Below are 17,367 nucleotides of genomic sequence, written 5' to 3'. Positions count from 1 at the left end.
CCTCTTGCAGTTTGACCACCCTATTGGTAAGGAAATGGTTCCCAAGATGCAGTCTGAACCTCCCCTGGTGCAGCTCTGAACCATTCCCACACGTCTTGTAAGCTGGATCCCAGGAAGAGGAGACCAGCACTTCCCTCTCCTCCTCCCATCCTCAGAAAGCTGCAGAGAGCAGTCAGGTCATCCCTCAGCATCCTTCTCTCCAAACTCAGCCAAGTCCAGAGTCCTCAGCTGCATTTCATGGCATATTCCTTCCAGCCCTTCCCCCAGCTTTGTTGCCCTTCTCTGGATGCACTGAAGTACCTTCATGGGGTTTTTTGGGTGGGTTTTTTTGTGGGTTTTTTTTTAGTGACGAGAAATGAAATAATGAAAAATTCTCCAGCCTCGTTTTTTTGAAGCATCTGACGGCTCACTTAGAACTAAAAAAAATAAGGTTAAAAATTATCTTTGGAGTGTGGAAAACTGCAGCTCAGATAAGTTCTGCAAACTAAAGAGCAGCTATGAAAATAATCTCACACTGGGAATTATTCACAAACTAACTTTCTGCAAGATTGCCCAGAATTAGTTCATTTTGCATTCATAAAAAGTAAGAGAAGCTAACAAGTATTTAATATTATCTCTCATATGATTTTAAAGATGTTTTTCAGATAAATGGAATATGCTAATTTTTTCTCAAGTCTGGAACACTGACACTTCAGTGCTATATGGTTACAAATATCAGTGTTTCAGTAGTTTTAATAAAAATGTTCTGCAAAAGACTTTGAAGATGAATACTTGGATACAGTTATGTAACCAATGTGTAGCTGATGCTGTGATAATTTCTGGCTGTTTTACAAAGCTCTCTGCTACCAGATGTATAATCACTGTGGTAACTGAAATAGAAAAGCCACGTTTGTTTTGTTTAAAAAAAAAAAAAAAAAAAAAGAAAGAAGGGGGGGAAAATGTCAGTACAGTTTTTTTCATTTTTTTTTTATTTGCTCCAATTCTTACATAAGTGACCACGTTTGTAATGGCATGGTTGGGTAAAATACTTTTAATTCTGAAAACAATATGTATTTTTTTTTTAATAAAAATGTCTAAACTTTTTAACCTCTACTAAAAAGCCAGGAAACACTTTGTAGAAAACGAAGTGGAAAGCTTAGGGCACTTACATGGGATTTAATTTTTCTGTTTTAAATTATTCTTTTGTCTTTCTTGTAAACTCCCCTTCTCTTTGGATTTATATAACTGGCTATTTTTGACTATGTTTTCCCTGTCTTCTCTTCTCTCAAGGCTTTCTACCTCCTACCTGTCTTCTTGGCGTACATATGAAGTCCCATCGATGGCTTTAAATCAACTAAACAACAATGTAAAATTTTTATGTGTGCACAAATTCTGCCTCTGTAGGTAAATTACAATGCACTAACCTGAAACCTTGTACGATTTTTGTTTTATTTTTTAAGCGATCATTTCAGGTTAGGCCCTGGTGGCATTTGTAGGGTGAGGTGAGCTTCACATTAGGAAAGGTCAGAGCAGCCTGCTGGGAGGTGAGCTACCCTTTGCCCACCCATTCCCAGGGGGGAGAAGGGACCCCAATTCCCAGACCAGTCCCCTTGGAGAGGCCTGACACCCACCCACCCCTCCCTCCTTCCCTGCTTGCTAGAGGTTCTTCAGCGAGGGTCTGGTGGCTCTGCTGACTTTCCTTGGAGACGTCAGAGAAAGACAATTAATTAGACAGCCATAACTGAGAGGGATAATGTGCCCTAAAAAAAAAAAAAAGTTGGGTGGAGAGGGGAACTCATAATGGTTTCTTTCGTGAGTGAGAAGCTGGAATGCTGCATGGCAAGGTTCGTTTTCCCATATGTTGAAATTATTTTTCTGAAGGCTTTTTTCTCAATTTTTCAGTAGCCGTGGTTGCAACAGAGATGTTTCTGTTAAAAATATCTGACAGTCAGCGAAACAGACCTGCAGCCTTCCTTGGATTTCCAGCTGACTCATCTGATTTAGAGATTTCATCCCAACACGCTGACACCTATGAAAGCAGAGGGAGAATTTACAAAAATGTCCTTCGAGTAAACTGAGGGAGAGAGTTTGCAGGCAGAAGTAAGAATGTTGTTGGCAGAATATAAGATAATCTTTGAAGTTGTAGCATGTTGTAACCAGAGGACTGTGGCTGGTTATACGTCTAGGAACAATCCTCTGTTGTGTGCAGAAGTTCAGGACATTGATGTGTTGTTTAGTTTTGCTTCTTTGACTGTTTTACCCATCTTAGTGTAGTAAAAGCCATCCTGCCACCTATGTTTGCAAGTGATTACTGTACGTGGGAACTGCAGCATTTTTGGGTACACTGAAAACTTTTCTAAATATGTAAAGCAAGTACTGAGGAGTACAATTTGGGTCATGATTCAGTGAAGGTATATGGTTAAACCCTACTGATGTTTCCCTTTTTTTTGTGTTTAAATGCTTTTTAAACACTTTGTATTAAAAGAATCCTCCCTTTCACAGTAATATCAGAATATATGTTTAAAGCATTATTTGGACTTTGTTTTAGAGACAGGCTGTAGAGTCTGTGTTTTGTATTTAAAAATACTGGTTTTATAATCCTTTGTGGAAATAATTTCAATAGCCTAAAAATTAGGTTGTTGTAAAGTTTCAATTTGCCATTTGACAAACAAGCTACTTTTCCTTAGCTTGCCACAAAAACTAAGTCCATTTGTATCTGTATTTTTGCTAATGACATTACAGTTATTTGCCATTACCTGGCTTAAAATGCTGCCTCAAGTCCTATGATTAATATGAACAAATTCTTCATTTAATAGAACCAGTAGAATAAAGATCACCTAGGGGTTTTTTTTACTGATCTTAAACATTGAATCTGAAGTTTCAGTTCACAGTGTACATTTTTTAGTAGCTAGTAGATAAATACTCCAGTCACATGCAACACAATTGCTCTGTTCAGTAATTGTGATTTTCAGTGAATTTTTTTTTTTTAAGTATTCTCTGAGGTACGACTTTTCAGATAAAAAGCAAGAAATATTCATCCAAGTTCCATGTTTTTATCTTGCTTTTTGGGTCTGTTGCTACATTCAATGAGCATCTGGTAGCAAAAGTTACGGGTCATATCCATGGTGAGTGTAAATTGTCATAGGCCCATTGATTTCAGCTGAGCTATGACTAATTACACAAATATCCGTGCCTGTTAGGTTTTTTTTTTGCTTTTTAACACTAAATGTCTTCTTTTCTGATAGTATTCTTTACGCTCCCTTAGCACATAGGAAAAGTTTTATACCCCTCCCGTATTGTACCACTCTAAGTCTCTCTTTGAGGTGTTAACTACATCGGTGTGTATTTCCTGATATCCCAGGAGCACTGATCTTTAGACACAGGTGAAGATGTGCAAACAATGATTTTAAGTGCCAGAAAGGTGGGTTGTTTGCAGAAACCTATGGCCAGAAGTGTTTGTTCAGAGAATGGATACAGGTAGGGCAGGAAACCCCTGCCTGTCCCCCATGATGTGGGTGCGGGGAAGCAGGGCCCCAGTGCAGCAGCCAAGTTGTCTCTGCCACCCTTTTCACTTCTTGGCTTCAGCAGGCAGGGCACAGATGTCCATGTGTGGAGTTTCTGATGATTTACGGTACGTGGGTTTGGGGATTTTTTGAGGTTTTCCTGTACACCTGGGTTTTGGAAAGTGTGCTAAAATCTCCAACCTTTTAGTGTGAGTTACTGAGTTTCTGGCCTGTATGGGCAGGAATTATGGATGACGTCAGAAGCAGCTGGCATTAGCCCAGTTCTTCAATGGATAGTAATAGGGCAAGCCATACTTATTTTAAAATATTCCATTCTTTCCCTCCATCAATTATTTATACCCCAGTCCTGTTGCCCTGAATGCCAGTGGTAAAACCTCTGTTGATGTTCTGTGCACAATGGGAGGCCTATGAGAGAGAGTAATTTTATAGCCCGTTGTAACTATTACTTCAAAAAGACAACCCTCCTGACGAATTTTACTTCATCGTGAAAAAAGGAACGGAGTGTTTTATTTGATATTTTCTCTGAAGACAAACCTGACCAGAAAGTAACAAGTGTTTTTCTACAGTAACATTAGTATATATTTACTATGTTTTCGACAAGAGGCAAATTTTATAGAGGTGATACGGCAGATGAAAGAGTAGCACGTTTTTCTTCTCTCAGTTCTTGTCTGTTTCACTGGGAATATCTGGAGACATAAACTCATTTTAGCCATTGAAAAGCTATCCTCTTTTGAATAGAGTTTGCTCCCCAGCACTGTGACACCATACATGTCAGGAGTAAGGGTAACAAATTACAACAGCTGTAGTGCAACGTTATAAGAGGTCCTGATTTTGAGATTCAGTATAAACAAACCATGAATAGATATGCATATTAAAAAAAAATGAAACTCCTGATTTTCTTACTGCAGCTTTTTTTAATGCCCTTCCCACAAGTCAGAGTGATTTGCCTCTCTTTGATTAAACATCAACCATTTACTCCTTTATTCTTTTTGTATTGCAGGTCATTTAACTTGTTTGCTTTTTGTTTATGAAGTAGTTACACACTGGGATAAGTAAACTCATAATGTGAAAAACTAAGCCTGCCCTTTTCCCTCTGATTTTACTGTCAGTCATAATTATTCTCTTCAGAAAGCTTCTGACATCAATTTTCGAGTTGTAACTACCAAAAATCCTGAAACTTTTCCACAAGAAAATAGGATGACATAAATCATTTTTCCTTTCACTCATCTATCACGGTCTAATTGTGGGTTTCTGTGAAATTGTCCTTGCTTTGCCATTCCAATTGTAATGAAATATGAGGGGGAGTTCTAATATTCTTGGTATTTAACAGTTCCTAATTAAAACTGTTTAATCTCTGGACAGCAGGAAAGAGGGTTAAAATGTTTTGGTTTGCTATTTGTTGTGGGAAAATTTATTGGATTGCAGTTTTTATTGCAGTTTTATTTTAATTTTAATTTTAATTGCAGTTAACTTGCTTGTGGGAAACTGCTGTAATGAAGTTTCTACTACTTTTTAAAAGCCAACCTCTGGAATATCCGGTTATATTCTATGAATTGGTTTAGAGTTGTTTGCTTTGGTAAAGTGTAGGCTGAGGATGTGTCCTTCCATATAACTGCTAGGGTAGGTTGATAGGGTATTATTAAATGATGGGTTTTTTCAATGTATTCAATCAAAAAGCTTATTCTCTCTGAGTTTTCTGGTGGATTTCTGAGTTTCTTTTTATAGCTGATGCAGTGTTGTGTCTCTTCTATTTTCAACATGATAGATTTAGCTTAGAAGCTTCTGCTGTCTTTGTAAGTAAAGCTTGTAGTATGCAATCAGAATAAAGGTGTCTCACTAGCAAATGAATAATATGTGGATACTTCTCAGTTCTGCTTTCAGAATTCCCTTGGTGAACCCTTCCTAGAAATTGTTAGGTCTTCGTGTGTTTTGTCTATTTTTCTGCAAAACCACAAGCTTTGCACTTACTATGTTTCTAGGGGCACTAAAAACTACTGAAAATTCTCATCAGACTTGGGTGTTTCACAAGGTGTTTGGCATACAGTATATAATACTCAACATTAGTATTGAAGAGTTTCCATGGTTGCCTTTGTTTTACTGGGAAACTTTTTTATTTCATGTGCCCTCTGGTCTGTTCATCTGTGACAGTAGCAAACAATGGGTGGTGTAACACAGGCAGCATATAAAGTGTATTGTGCCCAGATGTATTCTTTCAGCATTTCAGGCTTTCCATGAGGAAAAGCCTCTTTGTTTCCTAGATATTTTTCTTTGTACTATTTTGTTCAGTGTTCTTTCTGTGTCATATATGAAATTAAAGTAATGCTTAATACGAGGTTGGGGGTGGTGATGTTCACTATGTTTTTTTCTGTGACCCCTGCCCTTAGGGCACTTATGGAAGTGTTGCATGACCTCCACCTAGAGAGTTTCCTATTCATGCATGCTTTTATTCCTATTCAGAGGCACCTGGTTCTACCAGTTCCTCCATTACAGAGCCAGATGTCCCTGGAAGTTATGATGCCTGTCAGTGGGAGGAGTGGCACTGTACCACTGAATCTGCATCTTTCTTCTACACTGTTTGTTTGGTTAATTCTTCATTTCACACAGACTTCTTCTGCCCAAAACCCTGAAGGCAGACTGTATTTAATCAGGTGTTGCAGTGCATGTGTGATAAGGAACCTGTAAATGCTTATCAGTACTTCATTCTTCAAGATGTTCCCAGACCTGGTAAACCTGATCAAATTCCATGTTGTACATAAGAGTAGTGTCAGTGTTGCAGTTTTACTTCTGTCTGACAGGGATAGAAGATTCCTCTGCTTTAGTTTTATATTAGAAAGCCTATTTCTTAACTTTATTGTTCTGGTAGAAGGTCACCTGGTTAGCCTGGAAAACTAATGGTGTTCATGCTAAGCAATGGAAGTTGGGGGTTTAGGAATAGAGGGTCTGGTAAGTCAGATTCTTTACAATTTCATTTTTAAATCCAAACTCTGGTCAAACATATGACCAGTAATTGGGAGGAGGGTTCCCTCAGTAAGAGTATATACCTTCCCTCCACTCTAATTGAGTTCTGAGAAAATTCAGTTTCTCTCTGCCTTTTAGACCATCTTCCAGCAAAGATGCAGAAAAATCAACACTTAGGATGGGCCTGACTCTATTTTGAAAAAAACAAACCCCCAAACCTATAAAAATGGAAGAAAATCACTAGGTAAAAAAGGTAGTGCTATCTTGAAACGTTCAGAAATTAAAGAACAAAGGTAAAAACGTACCTGTGGTGGTTAGCTTGTAAGATTTCTTCTAGTGGAACAAATTGAACTCTTCTGGATTCCTTTTGTGGAGTCAGGTTTCTGCTTTCACCAGGGTTCTTGATCAGAGCAGACTTTATAGCTCAAGCGGCAGGAAATTGAAGAGTCAGTATTTCTGCCTATTTTCAGCAGCTTTTAATTATTGCTCTGATCAGCAACTGAATTGCTGGCATATGTTTTGGAGCACGACTCAAAGCTGCACATGGTTCCAAAGGCTCCTGTTTGAACTGAGCACGATGCTGCTCCTGTGCTATTTTATCAGATTCCCCCCCGGTTGCTTTTTGTTGCAGATTTTTTGCTGCGTGCCAAATGTACATGTAGCTGAAGAACAGACTAATCTGTAGGGAGACCCTTAGTGCTGCCACTTCTGCAGCTTTGTTGAAATCAAATATTTTATTAGAGAAGGCTAATGTAATTTTGTCCTCTCGGTAGTAGCACTAGTCAAACAGCACTCACTGAGTCTCTTGACCTGAGGAAGATGCATGTAGAATAACAACCCAGCTTTTGTCAGAGTAACTGACATCAGGTTACTGTTTACTTTTGCTTGTGTCCATGGTAGTGGTCATATCCAGTTTAGTTTAATCAGCAGTTGACTATAACATGGGAGAGGGGAACATATGTGTGTATTTATAGTATCTAAGCTGTGTTTAGAAGTTCCTGGCAGAAATAAATAAACCAAGTAAGAGATCACACTGTTTTTGTCACCAAACCCATGCTGTTTTGAGTGCCTTTTTTTTTTTTTTTTTTTTTTTTTTTAATGCTGGCAAGAGAACCCTGAACTGAGAGTTGAAGTGTGAGATACAGTTTCAGTAAGATATTATTGAATTTGCAGTGTTTCATTGCAGACTTTGTTCTGCAGGATAAGGGTATGATTTTACTTTTGAGAAAGAGGTCAGATGGAGGTTTCATATTCATTCAGATCTTACGGGAATTGCTGACTTCCTATTGAGGTGGTCAAGGATCATAAAACAGACACAGACAAAATGTTTTGATATTTTTGTCACTTCTGGCATGATGCAATTGTTGCAAAATTACAGATTTTCTTTTAAGAATGAAAGAATGTCACTGCAGGGAGTAGATGATCCCAAGACTCCTCCTCCACTTATCCACCATAATCAAAAACTTACATATCTTTGCGGAAACAGAACTTATTTCAGGTTTTGTGGACAAAAAAAAAGAAAAAAAGTTGCTTTATGAATGTTTGACGGTCATGCTCTGATAGGAAATAAAGGCCAGAATAGCACAGTGATGCACTTTATATCACCATGGTCTATCTAGCAGTTTACGTGATGGATAGAGTCCTCTTAAATCATTGTCTCTCTTGGGAGTAAAGGGAGAGATGCAGCTCAAGGGGTGGTCAGTGGTTCCATGCTTTCGCTACACTGTACGGACAGTTCTGCTTAACCTTCCCCTGCTGAAGAGTTTACACTTTAAGAAACTTTGGTAACACTTCCCTGAAGAGACGAGCTTTATCAGGGAGACTCAGCAGAGGAAGAATGGAAGAGTTTGGTAAGACAGAGTAAGGTGTTGCAAACGAGGGGCTGCACTGGGCACATGTAGGTGCCGGGTGATGTGCTCACCACGGCCAGCTCTTGCCCAGCAGCTGAATGCTGTGCAGATTTGGCCCAGCTGAAGCTACAGGGTTTTCCGTGTAGTCACTGACAGTTTTGTCCTCCTCCTGTAGCACCTTTAGTGAAGGTGAAGGTATTTGTAAAGAGGAGTGGAAACATGGCTGGCCAAAAGAGGTGCTGATATCCAAAGGCAGTAAAGCACAAAATGCAGAGGAGTTTTAAAGTGATACTTCAAAAATTGCTGATATTGGCGAGGTGTCTCAGACTTTCAAACAGTTCAGTTACAAAAGCTGATTACATTTTTAGATACCCTACTCTAGAGTCATGGTTCTCTAGATTTTTTTTTGTACCTATTTTTTGTCATCATCTCGCACTAAATGACACATCAGGCTAGTGAATCCTAGCACAGAGGCTGTACCAAGTCAAAGGAAGCACAGGGCATGCTGGATATTGACTCTGAGAGTGCTCTCTCTCTGAAGTCCCTTTTCAGTACTCTGACACTTATGATCTGCAGATCAGCTCTGTATTATTTACAAGGGCTTTGGGGATGAAGTGTTGAACCACTGAGCCTTTAGGCTAGGGCTTTTGTGCCAAAATATTTGTGTTGATGTAAGGGAGTGAAAGGCCCAAAGCCTCATTGAATTGAAAACTGTATTAAAATATATGTTGAAAGAGAAATTTGGCACTGACTCACATTACAGAGAAAAGAGGTTATAACCTTGGTTACTTTTAATTCTCTTTACCTAATTCAAAGTTCAAAATTATTTCACATTTTAATTCAGACTTGGCAAGATCTCTTCTGCTATCAACTGCAGGAAATGAAGAATGGGAGAGAGAAGTGGGAGAAGAGAACAAACTGCCTAATTTTACAGGGTACAGCTGGATGCCAAAATTGCACAGGGACATATAATAAGATCTATGTTTCTGTCTCAGTCTAAAGGCTTTTTAATAGATTCATCTGTCAAGTCCCATTATTATTAGTATATGATTTTTAAATTAATCTCAGGTTTTGTTTTACTTCCTTCTGTAATGAGCTATTTGCGGGGTCCAACATTAATACTTTAAGGTAGTGTAGAGAGAACCAGAGGAAAAAGCTGCACCTGGGGAATGAAACAATTTCAGATTTACGGTGTTTTGAGTTTTTCTACTTTAATAAGAATATGTTTTGTAAAAATACATTGGGGGCAGCTGGATGCTAGCACATGAAATCCTAACATGTCTTTTGCAGGGAAGATTACCACGAAGATGGGTTCTGTCAGCCGTACAGGGGAATTGCGTGTGCGAGGATCATCGGAAACAGGACCATTTATGTGGACTCCCTCCAGATGCAAGGGGAAATTGAAAACCGAATTACTGGTAAGCTTACACATCTCTTTAGCGTTTAAAAAAACCCCAACAAAACCCACATTAGTGAGAGTATCCAGTTCAGGTACAAATAGCGCCATCATCCTTCCAGTTTTGTCAGTCAGTGACAAATCCTTATATCAAGGTTTAGAAGAGGTGAACCTGTTTCTGACTTGTGCAGGTAGCAAATTTTGGAGCAAGGAAGATGAGTATCTGCTGTAATATGTAAAAGCAATGTGTAAAAGCTTCTTTCATGTCATTGAGTAAAATGTCAGACCACTGACTTTTTAACAGCTTCTAGTTTATGCTGGATAGTTTTGCATAATGGATTCAAAGTAAGGGTTTTTTTTTTTTTAATTAATTTATTACATATTGAAAAAGTACTGACTTTTTATATTGTTGAAAAATGTAGGCTGGCTTTTCCCTTGAATTTCCTTCCTCATTGCATAATTCTGGCAGAGTCTGGGTTTCACACTGATTTATGTAAAACAAGAGTTGACCTTCCTGTGCTCTGCCTATGCTTAATCTTTCTCCGAACATACTTTTTGTACAGAGACACAAATGTGCATCCAAAATTTTAATGACTTTTAATGTGCTGTACATCAACATGGGTTTTCTTCACTGGATCTCAGTTAGCTGACATTAGCAGCTGTGACTCTGATGTACACAAGAAGAGCAAGCAAATGAACCCATGGAATAGAGCACACTGTTTATCATAACATATAGCAAATTAGCTCAGTCCAGCAGGAGCTTATTGCATCTGGCCAAATACGGCTCACTAATTGACTCTGCAACTTTAGCATAACTACTTACCAAAAAGAGTTTAACTTCACTTGTCAACTCTAACTCCTTAAAGAAATTACCTTAAAGATATTGCCTTAAAGGCTCTGGCAAACCAGAACCCTGGGTGAGTTTTTTTGTCTGTTCTTGAGATGGTGATTGGATTCTGGGACTGGCAAAGTTGAGGTGCTGAGCTTTCCTTATGCTGTTACAACTCGTTTCCCTCCCTCCTTTGTCCTGTACTCGGTTGTCATTCCAGCCTCTTTAACCATTATGTCATCAATTAATACATGCTATTGATACCATTTTTTCCGAACAACATAACCTCTGTCCTGTTTACATGTTTTTTAGCAATATGGAAATGTTCAACTGCCTGAAATGATTAAGTCTGTATCTTTGTAATTAGGTTGATAATGTCCTTTTCAAAAAAAAAAAAAAAAGAAAAACAAAACAACAAACAAACCAACAAACCAAACCTAAACAAATCCAACAACCAAAAAACTCTGGTGTCATCCAGAAAATGTTTATTGATCAAGTTTGTATTGTTTCTGGAATATGTAACATGGGCATTGATGATGAGGCTCCTGGTTCCCTATGGCCACCAATTCTTGGTTAGGTTTTGGAGGCTGAGGTCTGGAACTCACCATTCTGGAGCTGAGGAGAATTTCTAAAGGGGTTGTTTTTTTTCAGAAACATGCTATGAACCACCATGTAGAGCTGCCCAGTGCCTAGCTAGGCAGTAACTTTTATCTGTTAATAATGCTGCATTTTCAAACCATCTGCATCTGAAGGTCATACGAAATGCCTTATGAAAAATGATCCTGAGGATTTTATAGCATTGTTGGTTCTTATGAGTCATCTTTTATAAGTAAAGCAAGTATTCCCAGACTGGGGTGTTCTCTACCCAAATGAGAGTGTATTTTTGAAATTGCAGTAACTTGTTAGGTAAAGGAAAAACAAAAAAAGTACTGAATAACTGCTGCTGAGATTTTGCTTATAGTTTTGCCCGTACCTCCTAAACACGGTTTTTGGTGGAAGTGTTTGTGCTCCAGTGTGCATGGGAAGGGGTGACACCTACTGCCCAATGCCAGGAACATTTAGCAAGGTTACATCTGAGGGGAATTTTCGCTCTGGATTTCCCGTTCCCTGCCGTGCTGGTTTGTGAAATGCACACCCTTTGTCGATCAAAATTCTGTAATGCAGTGCCTTCACAAAACTTAGTGTGGAGGTTCAAATAGACAACGCTGACTACTTCAGTCTTCCAGTTTTATTTTTTCCCTGTTAGTCTTTGGGGGAAGTGTGTGTCACAGATACCTTTTGAGGCCTAATGCTGTGATTGCATGCAGTATTCCTCACAGGACTGAAAAATGGTGCTATTCCTGAGTTAATATTTTTGAATTATAATAAATAGGATGAAAGGCTGGATTTGGGGCTGCTTGCTGTATGTTTGGTGTTTAGGAAGAGACAGGAGACTCTGTGATAGCATGTGCCAGCGGGAGATTAAAAGGTTGAAAGGAAAGAGCGAGACAAGAGGGAAAGAATTTATTTGTACGTTGTAAATGGACTGCTGAATGACATTTCCTCTCTTTTTACGTTCTGAATTGGTGGAACATGCAGTCTAGCAAACCTCACTCACAAATTATGCTCTACTAGGGGAATAAGTGTTCCTACATTAAAGCTTGACTCAGGATGCACACATGTATTAGTCTTTTCTTTGCAGTGTGCAAGAAAACTTTGAGATAAATTTTAGCGTGTAGGTGCTGAGAGCTGAACGATAGAATTACGTTCCTAATACATTGTGATATTCATCTTAATGTGATCAGCATGCTGAGACTGATTACATTCATTTTCCCCAGACTGCTGCCTTTAAGGCTTCTCATGTCTATTAATAACAATATCTCCCCAAATACCAATGGAACACTTCCTTTTGCCCAACAAGACTTGAAAAACAGTTTGTTTATTGGTCAAAACATTTACAAGAGGAAGAAGTTAGGTGATCCTTGTTCAGATTTTACCTAATAAGGAACTTTGGAACATGTCAGTGTCCTGGCAGGTGTATCTTTGCCTTTACTCTTTATCCTTTCAAATTAAAATTAGCCAAGGCCAATAGTTTGAACAATGGTAGTCACATGGGTAACTTCTTGAGAGCTGAGGTCCTACAAGCCCTTTGAAGAAGTCAGAGGGACACTGGGATGCCGAGTTTGCTTTCTGCATTGGTCAGCTCTCCTTTACAGCAGAAGCGGTCTCGGTCACCTGTCACACTGTGGGATTTCAGACCCTCAAGAAAAGATGAAAGCTGTAAAAGGCAAATGACATGTGTTGTTGTTTGGTTTTTTTTTTCCCTGAATCAATACTTAAGCAGTACTTTTGTTCCTTTGCAGCGGCGTTTACCATGATCGGCACCTCCACGCACCTGTCCGACCAGTGCTCGCAGTTCGCTATCCCGTCCTTCTGCCACTTCGTGTTTCCCCTGTGTGACGAGCGCTCTCGGACCCCTAAGCCACGGGAACTGTGCCGGGATGAGTGTGAGGTTCTGGAGAATGATCTCTGCAGGCAGGAGTACAACATTGCCAGGTCAAACCCACTCATCCTGATGCAGCTACAGTTGCCGAAGTGTGAGGACCTCCCGAGACCTGACACCTTGGAAGCTGCCAACTGCATAAGGATTGGGATCCCTGTGGAGAGACTCAGCCGATGTAAGTCTGGGTGTTTCATCACTGGGAAAAAAAACAGAGTCTGTTTCTTCCTTGGGTTGAGTCTGGGAGACTACTTTATCAGCCACTCTTTTTGTAGAGAAAGTACGGCTGTACTGGACAACACCGCTTTTTGTCTTGTTAATACTGACCATAATCTTGCACTGTTGTAAGGTATAGCTAGGACAGCAAGGAAACCTAAAGGATGCTGCTTAGTACCGAAAAGGATCATGTCAACCACCCTGGGCTATAAAACTCCGTGTTCACACAGCCAGTTCGATACAGATTTGCAAGGGGCAGCATCGTGTTGCCTCCACCTCTAGCTCAGTCCTTGCCTTTTTGGGTGAGCCACCCCATGCATCCGTGAGCTCTGTTTGCCCATCAGTAAACCTCAAATAGTCTGTTGAAGTGTCGCTGAATGATCTGTTAAGAAATGAAACACTATTTTCTTTCTTTCTATACGAAAAATCCACGAGAATATTAATCCTGTAAATTTCATATGGGGTGTTATTGTCTTTATTTACCCACATACAATGAGTTAAAACATTTACCTTGCTTCCATGAATTTATATTTACATCCAGGATTAGAAAGGCTGCTCTGGTGTCACTAATTATGTGTCGACAATTTTTCTGACTACTCCATTTCGTAGCAATTAGGCCCCTACAATATTCAACAAGAAAATTCCAAGAGACCAACGCTGTCTAAAGTTCGAAGTGAGATGAGATTATTCTAAATATTCATTGTCTGAGTGCAGAGTTAGGAGCAGGAGTCATGGCATAACCAGTGGCCATGGATGACTAGCTGTGTGCTTTTAAGTTAATAATATGGTGTAGCTGAGAAGCAGAAGTAATGGAGAAAACCATGACAGAGACAAATCAGCCAGGGAAGAGGTATCAAGCAAGAGGAATGAAAACAAAATCAATAAAAAGTCTGTCAAAAGCTGTCCATGATCCTTGGAGCCAGTGGTGCTGCTGGTGGTGGAACAGCTGCAACCTGAGTGCACTCTGGGTTTGAAAGAGCTGCATTCCTTAGGGCTGGAGAGATCAGAAAAATGGAGAAGGTAATGTTGCAAACATGCAGGAAAACGCATGATTCAGTTCAGATGATTCATGTAGAAGACAAGCATTTAAAAACTATGAAGAGAGGAGAACAGCAAAAAAAAAAGAATAAAGATATGGGATCAGCAAATATCAAAATGATGCGTCTGAAGAGAAGAAAAGCCTGAATCCTTTTCTTCCTAAAGAAGAAAATAAGGAAAAATAGGCAAGTGGCACTGGAAAACACATACTAATTTCTGTAGAAAGTGAGCAGTATGAAGAAGATGGGAAGATTATGAGATATAAAAGTGACGGGCATCTGAGGAGTTTTACTGAAGTGGAACTCAATTCTGTTTAATTTAACATGTTCTGTAGCTAAAGGTCCAAACGTATTCCTTAGTCTCAACTTCCATTTAAAATTAGAAATGCTCATGTGTGTAGCCACAGAGCTGAGACACTCCAAGACAGAATCCAGAAATAACTGCGTGTAAAAGGAACACAGAACTGAAATTTCAAAGCAAACACCTTTCGTTTAAATCCTGAATTTAATACCTAAATTTCATTACTTTTTTGCATACATAGTCTGTGGGCCTCAACAGTTTCGGTCTTGCTGTCCCTTGGTTGTTTGGGTTTTTGAAGCATTTTGCCAAACCCTGTGTTGCAGATCATCAGTGCTACAATGGTTCCGGAGCAGACTACAGAGGGACCGTCAGCGTTACCAAGTCTGGCCACACTTGCCAACTCTGGGACTCACAGAGTCCCCACAACCACGACCTGACAAGCACACAGTTTCCAGAGCTAGGTGGAGGACATGCGTATTGCCGAAATCCTGGAGGTCAGATGGATGGTCCCTGGTGTTTCACAAAGAATAAAAACGTACGCATGGAACTGTGTGACATACCTTCTTGTAGTATGTATTCTCTTTCTTTTTTCCCCTACTACTGTTCTGAATCCTGTGTAATTTTGAATGCTCCTGATTGTTACAAGTACAGTTCACTTAAGGGGGTTATGCTTTTAAATGTTTAACTTGCAGCAGCTTTGTTTTCTCTTGTGGGTTTTAATGTTTTCCAGAGATCAGAGCTTGTAACTGAGATAATGTGACACATCTTGATTGCATATTGGAGGCTTAGTCTGAGATAATAATTAATGATAATGCTGAAGGTTGCATTTTGACTTGTCGAATGCCAGATTGGACATAGAAAACACCTGTATGTGTTTGATTTGCTCATGCTGCTCAAGGCTATACTGCTTTTGTTCTGTGTGACATCTTGCAGGCAGCAAGGATTTTCAGATCCTATAGAGGGAGATATAGCACCATGCCTGGTGGGAAAGAAACCATTTGAAGTGCAGAAGCAGAGATGGCATAAAAGAGATGATCTTATCAGAAAAGTCCTGCATTAGCTGCCAGTGGCTCTGTGCTTCACAACTGGTTGCAAAAATAAAAAGCACAGCTCTCATGGCTTAATACTGTTCCACTCAGTTCCCTGTATTGGTACAGACTTCACACGTTAACAGTCTTTGGGCATGACAAAGTGACTTATTACTGTGCTTCATTAGGAAGAAAAGCATGTTTCCTGCAGCTAAAGGTATATGTCGTGGAAGCCATAACAGTGGATTGCCTGGATCTTTAAAACTCTTCAGGACTAATACGGAATTTCTTAGTTACTTCACTTTTTTACAGTGACATGATTTGACATTTATAATAAATTTCTGCATTGCGTGTAGCGTGGTGTAAAGATAACACTGGGATGTGGTTGTGGTGAAAAAGGTTGCCACAAATAGCAAAACCACAGGTTACAGAAAACATCCGAGGCAGTTCCAGCAAACATTTTGGACATCTCTGTGCTTTCCTAGTCTCTAAATATTAAGGGAAAAAGCTTTTTAGGAAGCTTAAAGAACAGTCTTACTAAGTGTAAGATGGCTCCTTCATTTCTGTCTCACCCTTAACATAAAATCACTTTATTTTACTAAGTACAGAACGAATAATATCTCTGCTAATGAGAAGTGAGATTTGTTTTGGGTAGAAGTAGTATCAGTGGAGGTAGAGAATGGGCCAAGTGCTGATAAAATGGCTGAAGCTGTGAGAGTGGGCCAGACTGCAATGTTGTACTGGGGTTTATCACACTGAGTTCACTGCTTCGTATACTGTCATGGAGACTGCTTGTTTTTAATTCCCTGAACAAAATAATGCATACTCTCATCTATATTGTGTCATTTCCACACCTGGAAGCCTAAAAAAACAGGTGAAGTTAATCAAATCAGGTCAAGTTAATCAAATGTGTTAAAGTCAACACATCAGTGGGGCTTGTAGTTTATCTTCATACTGATAGTTGCTATGTCCATTCAAGCTTCTTTGAAATATTTAATGGAAAGTTACGGAGAAGGGGGAGAGGGTAGTATGACTTTCTGTTTTCAAGGTATGGTTTGCTTTTTATTTGAAGTATAGTATTAATAATCATAATAATTTGCTTAACTGTGAAATGCCTTAAAAATACCTATTGTAAGCAACGAGCCTTTCTGTGCTCAACAGGTCCACATGACAACAGCAAAATGGGAATCCTCTACATCCTTGTTCCCAGCATAGCCATTCCCCTGGTGATAGCCTGCCTTTTCTTCCTGGTCTGTATGTGCAGAAACAAGCAGAAGGCATCTGCTGCTACGCCACAGCGCCGCCAGCTGATGGCATCTCCTAGCCAGGACATGGAAATGCCGCTCATTAATCAGCACAAACAGGTATTTCTTACAGAATTTGCTTAGGCCCGCGTATTTCCAAGGTGTTAGGATTTGCAGCGTCCCAGGCTGTCTGTGTTCAAACTGAGCCGTGTTGCAAGGGACCTAATTTTCATGCTGTGCAGGCCATCTATTTCAGGGAAAAACAATCCTTGCACTTGGTAGCTGTATCTAGAAATCCCAGCCTTGTGTAACAGCTTTCGGTACAAAGTGTTTTATGGCATTTGCCCTTGCCTCTCAATCGTCATTCTGCCTGTTGTCAGAGTGGCTGAAAATGTTGTTGTGTCTGACCCAGTCTTCAGCCTGCAGCTCTTTTTTGCTGCTGATAATGACGTGGCCAGTTTGTTTGTTTAAAGCATGGTGCACAGTGGGGCTTTTTGTCTAGCCCATCAGCTTCAAGACAGCCGGT

At 39.6% G+C, this 17,367-nt stretch overlaps 1 protein-coding gene across 1 annotated transcript in view; it reads left to right on the top strand.

The window, feature by feature from the left end:
• ROR2 (receptor tyrosine kinase like orphan receptor 2) overlaps nt 1–17,367 on the top strand; it is a 142,953-nt gene that overhangs the window by 121,015 nt on the left and 4,571 nt on the right. The window contains exons 5-8 of the mRNA XM_050329075.1: nt 9,602–9,729; nt 12,879–13,193; nt 14,893–15,138; nt 16,759–16,961. Coding sequence (XP_050185032.1) covers nt 9,602–9,729; nt 12,879–13,193; nt 14,893–15,138; nt 16,759–16,961 — 892 coding nt within the window. The remainder of the gene's footprint in view (nt 1–9,601; nt 9,730–12,878; nt 13,194–14,892; nt 15,139–16,758; nt 16,962–17,367) is intronic.

The sequence above is a fragment of the Myiozetetes cayanensis genome, unplaced genomic scaffold (genome assembly GCF_022539395.1).
Source record: "Myiozetetes cayanensis isolate MyiCay16 unplaced genomic scaffold, myiCay2020 scf4, whole genome shotgun sequence".
NCBI lineage: Eukaryota > Metazoa > Chordata > Aves > Passeriformes > Tyrannidae > Myiozetetes > Myiozetetes cayanensis.
The sequence above is the reverse complement of the archived record's forward strand: the minus strand, read 5'-3'. Positions and strand labels throughout refer to the sequence as shown.